Source organism: Wasmannia auropunctata, unplaced genomic scaffold (genome assembly GCF_000956235.1).
Source record: "Wasmannia auropunctata unplaced genomic scaffold, wasmannia.A_1.0 LD336071.1, whole genome shotgun sequence".
NCBI lineage: Eukaryota > Metazoa > Arthropoda > Insecta > Hymenoptera > Formicidae > Wasmannia > Wasmannia auropunctata.
In genome coordinates this window covers 1,739,414-1,756,610 of record NW_012026819.1, presented here as the reverse complement: position 1 = coordinate 1,756,610, position 17,197 = coordinate 1,739,414, and the positions used below count along the sequence as shown (strand labels likewise).

At 41.3% G+C, this 17,197-nt stretch overlaps 1 protein-coding gene across 1 annotated transcript in view; it reads left to right on the top strand.

Moving 5' to 3' along the window:
* LOC105449909 (transcription factor collier) overlaps positions 1–17,197 on the top strand; it is a 75,426-nt gene that overhangs the window by 9,199 nt on the left and 49,030 nt on the right. Inside the window, exons 3-6 of the mRNA XM_011689371.1 lie at positions 1,907–1,970; positions 6,248–6,303; positions 13,739–13,812; positions 14,253–14,321. Coding sequence (XP_011687673.1) covers positions 1,907–1,970; positions 6,248–6,303; positions 13,739–13,812; positions 14,253–14,321 — 263 coding nt within the window. The remainder of the gene's footprint in view (positions 1–1,906; positions 1,971–6,247; positions 6,304–13,738; positions 13,813–14,252; positions 14,322–17,197) is intronic.

The window sequence follows — 17,197 nt, the reverse complement described above, 5'->3', positions numbered from 1 at the left end:
TCGGCATTCGGTTACATCGGTATTATTCGTCGAAGCGTGTAACATCGCGAGATTTCGTTCGGTCGGAATCCATCCCGTGAGAAATCAGCAATCTCGTATTTTTTCGTATTGTATTTCATGCGGGTATTTGTTTTTAATTTCGATTCGCGCATTAATTTCATACACCTCTCGTGATATACGAGACCGAGCGAGATCAAACAATTGTTCGGAACGTTAATTTGATAATGAGAGAGAGAGAGAGAGAGAGAGAGAGAGAGAGTGTAGCTCAACCTATCCGCGTATATATCTGATTAACGTCCATCGTTCGCCGGACGAATTTAGAGATTAATGGTCGCGACGAACGCCGACGACAGGAGAGAGCTTAATGCGTACGCTCGGACCGCGCGCACGGCGACGGAAAAAAGGGAAGAAAGACGTCGGCCGGTCAGACGCCGATCGGCGAAGCAGGGCCGATTATCCGATGAAGCGAGCGCGGATATGGATGGAGAGGGTTATTCCGTTAGAAAAATGATCACTTCCCGTTCATTCGCGGAGAAATCTTGCGATGGATTTATGCGGTTTTCTTATCCGCGTCGACTATTCCCGTGCTTAAGCTGATAAGCCATAATCTTGATATCTTCCGCGGAACTCGTACTCATCGAGATGGAGCGGTCGAGACAGTCGGGCTTGAGAAATAAGAGAATTTAAAAGTAAAATTGCCTACGATAAATGTAAAATAAAAAAAATTAATATATATTTAGTTAAATTTTGTTATTTATTATTTTAGAAAGCCTTTGGCAATTTAATTTGTGATATTGCATACTACTTGGTTCGGAGCTGCGGAGATGCACGCGATTTGAGGCCACGTGGTGTTGTATGAATCGAAAAATTGTAAGATTTGCACTAAAAAATTATATGGAAGCACCAAGATCCGCTTTGTACATCCTTTGATTCATGTTGGCGTTTTAAGTTCTCAATTGTTAGTTTACATTCCACGGTCTTTAGGTACTCATTACTTTAGAAAATATATTTTATTATGTCTACATATATAACACAAAAAATTATTACATACATATTATGTATTTAAAAATTATTACCCTTCTAACTTTCATTATTTGTAATTAGCTAATTGAAATTCGTTTTTTTTCTAATCAATTCGGTCGAATATAATCTTACATTAAGAATCTCTGTTCTGTTACATACAACATCTGTCGAATGCAGCCGGCCATAAAAATCGCGGATGACCATTATATTATGTTAATTAATTAATCGTGAAAAAACCGCATATGATATAACATATGAATTAACAAAAAATTAACGTGGTCTACTAAGATAATTGCAAATAATCGTGCGATGTCATTTGTATGTACGGTAGAACAACAAAACGAACCAATGAAGTTCCGCTACACGTCTACGCGCGTAATTACGTTAATTTGACGTAGAATCGATCGGGCGGCCAACGTTTATCCTCGAGTCGAAAGGCCGTATTACACGACTAAAAGTCGTGGTCGTGGGACGGAGGGGGCGGTCGTGGGTGTACCACCGACCATGATGTTCCGGGGGTAGGTAGTTGAAAATGCATTACCGTGGTCGCGGCATATGGCACGGTGCACGCATGACTCGTCAACGGGGCAGGATGATAATTATGCATCGCACGCCATACGTAATGGCATGGCTCTTACCGGCGCATCAAGAAATTAATAATTAGCGTGAGGTGGAGCAGACCGGGCACACACAGGCGTTGCGTCACGGTGCACTTAATTAAAATAGAATAGAGCGCGAAGTACGCGCGAGGTCGCGCGTTCGAATAGCTAGACTTTGTGTCAAACGAAGATAACTCGATAGTAATAATCGATTTTGTAAAACGATGTAATTTTTTCATTTAATTTTGTGATCAGAGATATAGCTATCGTGTCTCTTCTTGCAGGAGTCTGAAGGCCAAAAGACGAACAATGGCATTCAGTACAGTCTACATTTGCTCTACTCCAATGGTAAGTAACAAACATTTAATTCCTTTTTTTTTACTTGACGTTTATACATATAATTAATTGTGGATTAATTAAATTTATGTGTTAATTTCAATTATCAGTAAATTCTAATCAATTTGATAGTTTGTTTTTCTATGCATATTTAATTATTTTGTAACTAATTCTCTTGAATATCTGTGCTAAATATTGCACACATCTATTTCGATGAAATTATGTATGCAGTATATGTATGTGTGGGTGTGCGTACTTCCGATTACATCCATAAGGCGATCGAATAGAATCTCGAATCGATCTGTATTCATACGCCCAGGCAGTGGGGCACGTAATAGCCTCATCCGTAGCGATGATGACGGGCCATCGACATTCCATACGGACACCCGGTCTCTTAAGGCCGCTTAAAAAGCCCAGAGACTTTCGAGGCCCGGGCGCAACAGAGACATATTTTACGTCACGCTGGCCCAGGCGCGGCAAAAAGGGTCCATCTTCCGTCTTGAAGAAACGGACGAATGTGCGCGCACAGACGGGGGCGCAAAGAGAGGGAGGAGAAACGGAGAAAGAGAGCAGAAGAAGCAAACGTTCTGAAGGTGGTCCGACCAGCAGACCCCCAAAAATACGCTCGCATTGTGAACACGTTAAAAAGCCGCAAGACGCTATATATATATATATATACGCTGCAGGGTCCCGGCCCAATAGTTTTTCGTCCCGTGTACAAGGGCCACGAGGTAACGTCAACAAACCGCGGTCGTCTCTTTATCTCTTGTCTTTACCATCGCTCCCTTCCGTTCCCCCGCTACGAAACTACCCTTTTCCTTCTGTCTTCTCTACCTTTTCCATCCTTCTTTTTTTTCCGGGGTTCGTATTACGGTGCTTCTCTTCGTCTCCATTGCCGGGATCCGATCAATCAATGCAAGATTTTTGCGTTGACTGGCCTGACTGAGGGACCGCGCTCCCATCTATGGGCACTAAAACGTGTCGCCAACATCGCGAACAAGAAGCGACTAACTGTTGCAAACTAAAGAATACCAACGCGCACCTCTCGGACCGTCAGCCGAGTTCTTCATCTCTCTCGCGCCTTCTTTCGCTATATTCTGGTTTTCTGCCTCAATGGCTGCTTCGTCCGCTCTACGAGAGAATACGTGCTACTCGTGTCCGCGCCTCTCCTCGTCGTCAATTTTATCCGTACTTTCTCTTGAACGCGATACCATCCGTATCTGCGTTTTGTCGACAGCTGATGGCTTTGCGCATCACAATTTTCATCGCACGATCGAACATGAAAACAGGCCTGTCCAGTGAAACAAGAATAATCGGAGATTTGAATTTGACGAATCGTAGACTGTGCTGATACAAATTTAACTGAGATGCACTTCTTTTGCTCGTAATTTTGGAATTTAGTTGTGCGATTTTAATCACGTTTTTAAAAATTGAAATTAAATGACATTACAAAACGAAATTAAAAGATATTTAATTTACACATACATTCGCAAATTTATTGATTAAATTTACATTTACAAGAAATAAAAATAAAAAGCTTAAGTAAGGCTTACACAACTAAATGGGAAAAGAACAGTCAATTTACAATTGAACATTAAGATATGTAAACGCTTTGCTGGCGCAATAAGAAAAATTTGGAAAGAATTATTGTAAAAAATAAGAAATATTTGTAATATTATTGGACACGACAATGTAATGGATTTTAAACATTGTCGTACGCGAGTGCTACATCGCTACTTATGCCCTTTACAGTCGATCGGTACATCAGCACGACTTTGATTTATGCGCCGTAGATCGGACTGTCGTGTCGTATCGCCGTTTATAAAAGTTTCATGCACGAAATACTTTGCCGCGCGCTCGCGCGTGCGCGACTGTTATGCCCTGGAGACAAATTGGCGCACGTTTGCTCCGTCTCTCCGTGCCCACCGTTATACTGGCAGATCCACATCAGGTGTTCCTGTACACGTCGTGGCGTCACCGATCGCTCGACCAGGCAATAAATCTGTAATTAAATAATAAATAAGGAGCGTTCTCTCTCCCTGTGCCGTCCGAGTGACGACGGGCTCTCGCCCATATCGGGCCCTACTCCTTTTTGTCATCGCTCATTCCTCCTGCATCTCTTCGCGTGCTCCGTTTCCTCTTCATTCTCTTTCTATTCCGCTCCACCTTCCCCGTCAGCATCGGCTACCCTTTTCTTGCACGCTTCTCGAGCCGTCCGTCGCACACATGTGCGATGAGGAAAAATACACAATGTAACACGTATTCAGTAGAATAGAGACAGAAACGAAATACATGAGGCTGCAGAGCCGACGGAATATCGCAGTGCATAATAAAAGCGGCGCTGATCAAGGATCACCGATCAGAACGATAGAGGGATCGTTTTTGCCCTTCCCCCCTCTCCGCCCCTCCCATCATCAAACCTGGTCGCCTAGTTATGCTAATGCCGACCGATCTAGACTTATTTGCCTCCACTCAGCGGGACATGGCACGCGAGTCTTCTTTCTTATTCGGCATGTTCTTCATCTCGTCCCTTTATCGTCGCGTCGAATTGCGAAGAGCCGCGCCGCCGGCGATAAGGTTGACGCGCGGCATTCCATTCATAATTACATTCCACATCCTTTAACAGATACAAGATGAATCGATTTACAAAGAAAGGATTGTTTTTCTCTTTTCCACTTTTATCATTAGCTTCATTATAGTTTTCTGGGAATTAACGCGGTAATCAACGTTACAAGCATGTAATTAATTGTAAAAGAGAAATGTTATTCTTTTTAATTTTTTTTTATTGTGTAAGCAATGTTATTTTGTGATTAGAAAAAACTGAAAAACATTTTATTACAATTTAATTTGAAGATTTGAATTAAAGTCATGTGCAGCTTTTTATTATCGAAGAGCATACATGTTTTGTATAAATTTTTAAGAAAAATATCATCCGAATCATAATTTCTCTGACAATGAGAGCACTTTATTATAATCCACAGTAAAAAAGAACCAAGTTCATTCATCATCTATTTTCATGTTTGGATCATTACCGATTAGAACTTCTGTAACAGAGAAAACCAGATATTCCGGCGGAAGCTCATAGCAGTTATTCGGTCAGTTTAGCGTCGACCCGTATTTGCAAATCCTGACATGGCCACGGATACGGTAAACCGGTCGACTGCGTACGTAACTTCCGGTAAAGCCGCGACGGTTTCTCGAGGTAATTTGTGAGCTAGTTTCGAGCAGAGTATCGTAATCCGCAATAACGTTATGCGGCGTGAGCCCGGGCCTGGGCGCCTGCCGGGTCTGGGAGTCTTATGTCGGGATTACTTGGCTTACCGGACACGCGAAGCCGGAAGCCACGGGGGTGTCTGTCCGAAATACACCCCAGGATTACCCGATGCTCCCCCAGGAAGGAAGGAACAGTTTCGAAAACTTGCAACGCCGAGATGCGCACGGCGAACTGTGTTCACGATTCTGATAAAGGGCGCAATAATAATGCATGCCGATATGTGTGTGCGTGTGTGTGTGTGTAACGTGTAATTTCTACAATACCTTTTCCGCGAAGCAAGCGTGTTTTCTGACGACTATAGCTATAGCAGAACAAAATAAAAAAAATGCAGACTTTTTTAAATTAATCTTCACCGTCCATAGCAATTAAGACGGGAACGTTTTGTGGACGGGAACTTCTCAAATTGGAAATCGCGTTTACCTTAATAAAGCGCAATCGTGCGTGCATATGGACGCGACGAATTCTTCAGGTTCGAATTTGTGTCTCGAAGGAACAACGGCATGATAATTAACGTACTTACACGTACGGATATTTCGTTTCCTATCGCGGATCGTTGCATCACGATGTGATGCCGATATTTGGTGTTTTAAAGCGATCAGGAACGATATAAAGAAGAAGGACGATTGTGCATATGTAGGACAAGAACGAGCCGCTTTGTATCCGCCATCGACTTTAAATACTTCTTAATATGCAACTTTTTCTTAAATATATCCTTTCGGCAGACTTGACAGAATTTGGACATGTTTCCGTATTCGTCGTATTCCTCTTGCAACGATCACAAGAGCGTGATCGTTGCAAATTCCTGCGTGAAATGCTTCTTTACTTAATGACGCTTTTTATCGAGATACGCGAACGAAGGAAGTTATATACCTAATAGTAGTACTATTATAGTGACTTGATCTGTTATCGATTATACTTGTAATAACCAATATAAATGATTTTTAAAACATATTCGCGAAAAAAAAAATTTATTTAATAATATCTCTAATCTCTAATATTATTTTATTTATTTTAGGTGTCAGGCAGGTGCAGGATATCTACGTTAGGCTTATAGACTCCGCGACGAAACAAGTAAGTACAAAAATCTCTGTTTCTAATTAATCCAATATAAAGCGTTCTAAATAATTCATTTTATATAAGTATAATGTTACAAATTAAAATATTATTTTAATTATAAATATATATATATATTTTTTTTTAATTTATTTTCTTTTATAATGACAAAAAATTTGAAGAATAATATAATACGAATATTCTTAAACAATATTTAATAGTAATATTAAATTATTGAAGTATTATTAAATATCTTTTTATAACTTCTTAAATTTTATTATAATATAGAGAAGGATAAAATATTCTTTTTGTTTTTTATCTAAATGTCAAATATCTAGAACAATATTGTACATAATATCTCTTGTGAGAAAAAATCAGATAATTTAAAAGAGCATACCAATCATCTCATTGTCGAGCAACTCTTGCACGTCAGCCTTCTTTGCCGTTTTTACGCGTCGGGACTCATGCGAAATCGTCGTAGCGACGCGCGCACGTGGACGGGGGTGTTATCATCTCGGCTACAAGCACTTAATTTTCCGGGGGGTTGATTCTTACCCCTCCGGGAAAGCAGGCACACCGCCGCGCGCGGCTGTCCCATCCTGTTATCTGCGCCACGTGGCGAACTCTGCGCGCGACCCGCGAACCACGTGTTGTGATCCCGCACCCAGGACCGTAGATCCCGACGCGCCGATAAGGCGCAAAGAAGGATCACAACCTTCGTGCAAACGCAAATACACCATGCGATCACGAGTGCGATAAGTCCTTTTATGCTCGTTCGAGGGTAACTTTTAGGCTGCGACACCTTCGTGAGAGGTATGTTTCACACCTACGAAATGTCACGACACGTAGAGAAACGACCATACCGTAAAAGTTCGAGAGAATAATATGTAAATAAAATGAATGGACGGACGTGAGCAATTTTCAACATTTAAATTAAGCCTACAGGTATAATCGCAATACGTATGAGCCACACCACTTGCGAGTAATGTACAAAATGGTTTTATTTTTTCTGTACATTACAACTTTATTAGTTTAAAAAAGCAATATTATAAAGCAATAGCATAAAGAATATTAAAACGCTGTATTCGATAAACAGAAACGTAATTCATAAGTGCAAAAATGATCTTCCATCATGTCAATACGAAACAAATATAAATTGCTTGAAATTATTTTGTTTCGTGTCGTGACTCGAGCTTCCAACAAGTTCCTAGAGATATGCGCACCATTTTAGCAAATTAAATCATCTTGGGGCTGGTCGGTTTCCGAGGTAAGAAGAGGGTGGTAGTAGGGTGAAGAAGGAAGCGGAGAGGAAGGAACGAAGAGGGTTGGGGAAACAGAGCTGATGTTAGTTTTAGCTGATTAAATTACTAAGCCGCAGTGGCCTTGCACCGGCAGAGACCGGTCCTCAATTCGCGATCCATTCCTTTTATTAATCGGATCCGGGATGTCATAGGGTTGAATGGTTAGAATAGAGGGAGATCGATATGTGTATTATCTTTCGAAGCAATTGGCGAAATAAAAGAACAAATGAATTAAGAGGATCGCGTCGAGAGGATAGACGCTAGAGTGAATTATTCAACTAGCTCAAAAAAAACGCTACGTTGTTTGTGAGCTAGCTATGATTTTTTAATTGTGTGTCGCACACGGTATTACGAAGTGCGTGCGAAATATTTAAAACATGCAATCACGTCTATAACAATCTTGACGCGTAAAAACTACGCTAGAGAAAAGAAGAGTAAGGACGCGAAAAAGAGGAAAAAAGGTCGAGAATATTCGAGAACGATTGTCTGCGAGGAAAAGAAAAGCGGAAGTGATAGATAGATAGATGCCGAGACACCCTCCTCGGAATCATGCTGGTAAAGGGAGTAGAAAGTTGAACGGGGAGAGGATCGAAAACGAGAAAGCTGCAATTTATACATCAAAGCTTCGATTGAACGCGTCTCCACCGTCCTACCAAAGCGGGAGGAAGAGATACAGAGGCAGGAGAATCGATGTATATTCACCCGATTCACCGTGTCGGTGTGCGCCGGCTACGTGCAACAACTTGCGCGAAGTGTTTAGCAAATCCAGGTCGACGTATCCTCCCGTCCATTGTACTCTAGAAAATTGACAAACCCGGATAAGCTTATCCGTGATTAAAACGTGGAAGATAAAAGAACCGTTTACAGCCTGCATTGCAGCCGATTTCAAACTCGTTGAATGAAAAAATTATTTGTTGATTCAAGAATTACACAAATTCCTTTTTCTGTGTATTATATGACAGTTTCCTGCGATAATATTAAAATATAGTTAGATTTATCTCTTCAGAAAATATTATCTAATATATCTATATATTTTTTATATAAAAAAAGATCATAAATTGTATTTATAATGATATAGTCATAAAATGTTTCAACTTGATATTTGTAATTTAAAAATGTTTGTAATTTGATTTTCGCAAAAGTGGATGCGTGCAGTACGCATTTGTTAGAATTATCATCATTATTTTTACATCGGAAAGCCTCGTGCAAATGCGTTCCACTTTCCCGGTGAGTTCCCCCAAGCCGAGTTATGGCTTGCAAATTACGATTCGGAAACGCGCCAACTTTTCTCGAGACCGAATCAGGTGGTCGGTTATAAATCCGCAATAATTGGCTACACCGAGTCGGCCGCTGAGCTCGTGGTGAAACCCCCGACCCTTAAGCTTTTCTTCAATTTCTTCGCTCCTTCGCCAAGGTAGGTATCTATATCAACGTTCGCTTCCTGGAATTCTAGCGAGTAAAGTATCTGTGCAACGAGATGCGAACTAAAGAGTAAGAGGGAGGGGAGGGAGAGAGAGAGAGAGAGAGAGAGAGAGAGAGAGAGAGAGAGAGAGAGAGAGAGAGAGAGTGAGATGGAAGAAAGAAGAGAGAGGGGGAGGAATGGAAAAAGGAAGTGGGGAAGAAAAAAAGGCGCAGGATGTTGAGAACCGTCCGTTTCTCGGTGAAATTTCCAGAAAAATACGAGCTGCTTCCCGAGAAAGAAACGAGTTTCGTGCAGCGTGGCTGAATGGCGCTAACAACGTACGCTTTTAAGCGCTCGGGAACGAACTTCCGCCCGGCGAGCGGGGGGGACGAACGAGAGCCAGAATGCGTTTTTTCGCGGGATTAAAAATGCTAAATGGTAATTAGTTCCGGGGATAAAAAAAGCATTTACAGGACGTGTGTATGGAGGAAGCAGAGAACCGCGCGGCGCCATTATTCTAAATGAATGAACAACAGGAAATTGTATCTAACCTTTTTAAACTCCATCCGACGCTGGAGATGGTCAGCCGTCAGGCTGTTTTTCTCACCGTAATGTCGACTCGTCAGTATTCGCCAGGGAAAGCCAAAAAAAAAAAACACGCGTTCAATCGAAATATGCAATATGCAATAACTATTTCTCGTCGTTCAAGATTTCTTCGCGTTTTTAAAAATATTTTTTTTATTTAGCATTCGTGATTTTACAGTTAAATTATCAAAATCAAACCGACATCAGTCTCGAACATAAAGTGCCTGTAGCTAATACTGAAATATGAGTATTTAACCATAGATTAAGGAAATAATAAGTTCGAGATAAGTTAATCCCGAATAGATAAGGAGAGAAAGAGAGGTCGACGTTCCCCTCAGGCGGTGGACATTCTTCTAGGGGCGAGGGTAACATTGTATGTATGTTGTTCAGCGTATGTACGAGAAGCTGCGGGGGTTGGCCCGGCCGATATAGAGAGGGGGGGATTCCCAGGGGACTTTCGGAATCGATTCAGAATGGAAATCATTACGGCAGATTTGAATGACTATCTTCGAATTTATCTGCTCCCTTCAGTACTTGCTTTCCTCCTCTCGTACCGCTGCCATCTTCGAGGGCACCGAGAGAACGACGTTACGGTTTTATTATCATACACGCCGATTCTTTCTCCGCTGAGCGATACCAGTCTGCTGATGTCAAACGATATGATATCCTATGCCGTCCTACGGCAAACATAAGATATACATATATCGATAATGATTCGATATTGCTTCCGTCGACCTTGATTTTGTTGCCTGATTATTGTTAGATTATTGAAACTGATAAAATCACATGGTGATGTAGTCACGTTATTTTCAAAGATGAAGATATTTTTACAGATATCGCAATTAAAAGATTAACATGTATAGTTATAAGATACCAGTCTGCTGATGTCAAACGATATGATAGCCTATGCCGTCCTACGGCAAACATAAGATATACATATATCGATAATGATTCGATATTGCTTCCGCCGACTTTGATTTTGTTGCTTGATTATTGTTAGATTATTGAAAATCACATGGTGATATAGTCACGTTATTTTCAAAGATGAATATATTTTTACCGATATCGCAGTTAGAAGATTAACATGTATAGTTATAACACTTGCAAAGTATAGTTATAACGCTTTGCAAGTGTTATAAATATACTTGCGTTTTACATATATATATATTTCAACTTTGGAAGATTTTATTTTAATGCGTTGAACTTTAAGATACTGTATTGTGTAAATTGATTATGATCGAAGATTTCGAAGGACTTTTCGCTATAAGTCCTTAGTAAGTAATTCCCGTGGGAATTAAGCTGCGGCGGGGGCCCAAGCATTCTCCTGGTGGGACCAGGAGGCAACGGAAGAAAGGCCCCCGAGGGGATCGTGCTGACTGGTCGCACCCCCAGGACCCTCTGTTTGATGTCGTTGCCTCCGACCACCCTTCGCCTACTTCAGCCATTCACCCTTGAGACATTCTACGACATAACACCGCCATATCCAATGAACCAACGAGCGAAGAAAGACAGCGGAACCTCTTTTGGGACCAACACATATAACAATGTGAATCTAAACGCAGGATATTGCAATAACTTAGGTCTTTAAGGTACAGTTGCTAATGAAAATTGCGCATTCCAATATCCTTATTTATTTAATTGTAACTGTTATCAAATGTGTAATCATAATCTAAATGTATAGTTTTGTTCCATATCTTTAGTTAAATGTCGCTGTATACAGCGCCACACAAAAGATAGTAGTCTCCATAGTGACGAAAATAAACGGATAATTTTCCGAGATATAGCACCACGTGATGAAAGTAATTTGCTTACAAATTGTCCGTACGTATATCGCAGGTATACAAAGCAGAATAAACAAAACGCGTAAGCATTAACCCGCGTAATAGTCGTTAAGCAAATAATATTGCATGTCACGTCGCACGTGCTACATGACCTACCTGACCACCGTTGTGTTTGACCAACGATTATTGTATATGTGCGTACTGAAGATAATAGCATCCGGCGATTGTTTAGATTTCCCCAGAAATCTTAATGTTTCGACGTAAAGGCTGATTTTAACGATTTTCAAAGTAACGAAAGATCTTTCTTATTTGCGTTAATATATGTGTAATAATTTGGAAAAAAATTAACAATTTTCTATGTACAAATTTTCGTAAAATACGAAAGAAAAAAAAGATTTACAACTGATTAAATATATGACACCTAAAAATTGCTTAGAAAAATTGTTTTATTTAACATTTATATCTTTATATATTTGCATAAACAAATGACTGATAAGAATTAAATTTTTATATTCTGCAAGATTTATTCGCGTCAAAGAAAGAATTATTTTGTTGATCGCATTTTTATGCATTTTATGTGTAATCTATATCAAATTCAAATGACTGATATTATAGCAATAGAATATCCAATTTGCCGCATCTTTCTATTTCATGTATTTTAATAGAGAGAAATTACATTCATACATATGGGAGAAGGAAATCTTTGCTCTTGCTTGATGAAAATGTGGATATATTAATTTCAGTAGGCAATCCCTAAAAAGCAATTATGTCGCGCTCCCCCGTTGTTTTGTCAACTATAATGAAAAATCCTGATTCAACAAGCGATATTTCGCACAAAACTTAATTGGCTAGGTGTAAGTAAGCGCTGTCCTTATCTCGCGATAGAGCTTAATACGTACAAAGTACATACTTATGTTAATTATTCCGGGTATAAATAAGTTTGCATGTCTTCTTACTATTAAGACTCGTAATAGCCGAGTGGCACGTAACGTTCTATGTGACTGCTTCCTTTACTCTTACTAAGAACATATACTTTTCCTCTGCCATCGTCCGCGATACCCCGAGTCATCTCCCTGCTGCCATGTTTATTCTTATACACCCCCCTATTTTCCATCCTGACATCTCCGTTTCGACGCCGGATCCCCTCTCTGATTTACCTACCGCGAATGTATATACGTATACAGCCACGGCGGTTCGTTTACGTTGCAATTCGGTTATTTCGTCCGCATAAATATTTGACGCTATTCTGGAGGTCGCACCTACACGCTGGAACCAAGTGCGTCTGATACCATTACCGTCGTACACCGACATTTAACCGGCCAAGCACGGCGGCGGCGGCGGCGGGTGCCGTCAACTCGACGAATTCCCTGGGACACTGTATTTCACAATATTTACATTTTATCGCTCCTCGTTGTGAACTCCAGCGATTCAGGCTGTTATGCAAACCACGAAATTGCGTAAAAATCGGGCGTACAATCAATGCAATTGTACACGTTTCGTTCCTCGAAGTTTCGCTTCATCAAAGGTTTCGATCGGCCGGGCCGCCGCAAAGAGACGCTCGAAACGAGGAAATAACTCATTTTTCAAACCCAAGCACTAACGCAATCGTTATCGAAATTTTATCGTGAAAAATTTAAGTTACGCAAAACGTAAATGTTACAGTATATATGTATCTTTCTATCGATAAAAAGAGATATATAATTTACTTTTATACATAGGTGCTTTTGATAAGAGCGACAGTTGAGAGATGAGTTATTTTTCTGCTTTATAGAGCTACATACGAGAGATCAAAGCGAACCTATCTGTTCGCGCTTTGTTATTCTACGGTTAATCCGCGCGAAGGTCCCCATCGGTAAGTGCACGAATACAGGATAACGACGTGTTGTCATTAAATAAAAATCAATCGCGTGGTCGTGAAGGAGGCTTAACGGATTTGCCTGCGCCGCCCATGGCTTAGTAGTCCTGCGGGGAAAGTAGCCCCTTCTCAACTCGCATCCACATACGAGCTTGCTTAATACGTTACATATTTCCCATCGATGGTTGAATTATCTGTCGAACTGGATTACTCTCACGTCGTCCACGTCCGCGCTAATTAGCACTTTTTTCTTCAAAATAAAATGTAAAAGAAGTCTCTCCATCTGTAGAAAGTAAGAAGCAGAATTGACGATATTGCGAGAAATTTGAACAAATAATTGCGTAAACGGTAATAGTTGTTTGTACGATTGATTTAAAGTCAGCAAGAGATAAAGTAGATGAAAACGACTTATAAGAATCTTGGCGCCACAAGTTATTTACGGATTATTTTAACAATTATTTGCATTGAGAGTGACGAATAACAGTAATGATTTAATCTTATTACTCCACTGTGTATTTTTCTGTTACAGGCAATTATGTACGAGGGACAAGACAAGAATCCGGAAATGTGTCGTGTTCTGCTAACGCATGAAGTCATGTGCAGGTATGCGTTTTTCATTATCATATCTTTGTTTGTCTATATCATTATTTTTGAGTTAACTTAGGGTCAAATTTTTATTGACATTTTTCATAATGTAGAGCTATTTCGTACACGTCGACTTACGTTATTTGCGTTTAGAAAAGAGTCCCTCCTGTGCGTATGCCACCCTTGCGTCATAAACGTAACGAGGCGTACGTACGGGGATGTAGTCGTTCTTCGGGGGTAGCTGACTCATTGTGACCCATGGGACTTCGGGAGCGTACTACCACTAGTTTCCGCTGCCTACTTCCCGAATCCCATGGGTCTCGGTGTTTTTTAGGCCGACTTGAAACTTCTGACACCGCGCAAAAGCTTCTATTCCGTGTCTTCTTTTTTTTTTTTACAAGGCTAAATTCTGCCGCGGAAATACGAACAATCGGGTGAAACGCACTGTCTGTTTACAGCCGATGCTGCGATAAGAAGAGCTGCGGCAACAGAAACGAAACGCCCAGCGATCCTGTCATCATCGACCGGTGAGTGGAATCTAACCGTTATCTAACTTTCGCGGAACGCGAACGTGTCGGTATCACGACGCGGCCATGATCTGCTTAAACGCGCGAATTTATCTCGCGTGCGTTACGTAACAAGCGCGCGTTACGCGATATCGAGGCGCACGTACATACATGACGGAATCTCGACTCTTGATGACGGGCGAAATGTAACGACGAAGGCGTCGATTTCGTAGAAACCGCCTTCTCGTCGTATCAGCCGGTCGTCCGTGCTATCGTCGTTTTCAACGATCTGCGAAATAAAGGTCCAGATAAGTCCTTCTCGAAGGACCTACCCATGAGATAGAGCCCCCCCTTCCCCCGTCTGCCGTCGCGACCTAGCTCCTAGAACATTTAGGCTTGCAAAATACGTTTCCTACGAGGTGTAGCGGCGGGTGTAGCCGGGTATAGAAGAGTACTCGAATACTCGGGCGTACTTATACGCCTTCCACCTTGTGCATGGTGCTGCTCGTCCATGGTAACATAGTCTCCCCTTACTACACCCACTCGCTCGCTCCCTCTTCTTCCCGCCCGCTCGCTCGCTCGGTCTCTATCCCTCGACGTGGCTAACACGGGGGTGTAGCAGGGTGAGCCTGGTATCTGAATAGGCTATAGAGTATCCTGAGATAGGAACGGCAGGAAGGAAGAGGTTTCCCGCGGGACCCAGGCCGAGATAGTCTTCAGGAGGACATCTTGCGCTCAGAGGTGCTCAACCCTCGGGCTTCGATACGGCTGGCGGCTTCGAGCTTTCATCCGTATTCGAAGGGATATGTGTTACATGCCGGTGACAGGTAAAGCCCGGTAGGCTTGCGCGTAACTATTTTTCTACGCCTTCGAGTCTCTCGACGTCTGCACCTGTTGGGTTTAACTCCGACTCCATGTGACAGCAACAGTGTTTTATTTGCTCGAAATTGGTCTGATGGCAAAATAGGTCAAATTGAACAGTAACTCTAAATACGGGAGATATTTTAAACTTAATCCTGACAGTCTTTAAAATACGGCTGCAAATGGAGTTTTTAGATTATCTCGAAATAAAATAAATTAGTAATATTAATAATGTCCTCGTGTTATCAACGTTGGATGATATTGACGTATGCCACAACGATACGCTGCACATTGTCGGAGTTGAAAGAATAATAACTACCTTCCCGTAAAGATTATGCAATCTCGTAGGTTGGGCTGATCGGTGAGACGATAGAAGAATTAATCTCGAAAATGCTCGTTCGGCACACGGCACGCACGCACTCGAATAATGTCGTAACAACGGCGTTGTAACGTGAATGCAACCGCGATGCGGTCGCGTGTCGTGATGAACGCCACCCTCGAGTTCGTTCCGTAGACACGGCGGATCGTAACGAGAGTAAAATAAATGGGTAACTTCCGCAAAATTACAGGATTAAATCTTCACTATGACCGTCTTTAACATTTACTAATCAGAATAATCTTGCTTTATGCAACGTCAACGTTGACCACAATTATTCATGACACATTAATCACACACTGACGTATAATCATGCAAGTGCATTAGTTTAGTCACTAAATTTAGCTACATTAGATATCGTATAACTCGATACGGTTTCAGAACGTCGCGTTTTTTTGTTTATTACTAATTTATTTGTTATTGAAATGTGTGTAATTTTTTCTGTGGCTGATTTTTGCTCTTATATTCTTACAAATAAACATAAATATATATTAACAAAATATTTTCTTACACTTCTCAATATGTAGGTTTGTGTCTTGACCAATATATATATGTGTGTGTCACAAAGAATATATATATACATATATATATATATATTGGAAGGCTAATAGATTTTCAGTCTCGCACAAAACCACAATGGAGAACGCGAGGTTCTGATCGAGAGAGTGAGCGAAGGGTATCAATGCCACTTTGATTGAGGCGGTCCTGGTCGATTGTGACATGCTCACTCAGCTGTGCAGAAAGTACAACGCGCCCCCCATCAATTTGGTATACCTGACTGAAGGGAAAAACAAAGCGTTCGTATATTTCTAAGCGTGATCATTTTGCCATCCCTTCGCGCCACTTTCGATGCAATACCCAATCGTAACTTTCGCCGCTAAAACCAATATCAACACTCATTACGTAAAATTATGCGCTTATATGTTTGATGTATATCATATTTAATTAATATTAGAGATTTGCGGGAATGAATTTTTCAAATCTTTTACATTTATTGCAATAACCCTTTTCATCTTACGTTAAAAACTTTTACGAAACAATTACGCATTTCCTTTTTAGCTTTAATTTTTTTTTGTTACATGATATTTAATTTAATTTGGGAGATTACAAAATGTATCGGTGCTACGCATATATTCTGTCAACCAACAAATATAGCAGATTCATAAAAGTTGCAGGGGTTTTAACTCCCCTCTATACGCGAACAGCAGTTTGATGTAATCGGTCCATCGATCGATCGAAACGTGATGGCATCGATCGACGATAGGCGGATTGCGAGAACAGTCCTAGAGAAGCTGGTATTACGCTGGACTCGGAAACCAATTAACATGCATAATTAAAATGGCATTGTCGTGGCCGGGCAGCGCCACAGGCTTCCCCGCCGACTGACGGATCCCCGGGGGCTAACGGCGTTTCATAATTACGAAAATCCACCCACCTCCATCGCCTCCTCCGCCCATGCGTTCCGGTGTCACTCTCTTTCTCCAATTGCCGGTATCCCAGAAGCTCTCTCCCCCTGAAAAACAGGGAAAGGAGGGTGCGGGAGGGCGAGAAAAAAATCGGGCATCGGGTCGGTGTGCGACGAACAACGCACCCCGGCGCTGCCACAGCCAATAACGTTCGAACAGGCCGGTCGCCAGCGCGATTGGCTAACTTTATTTCG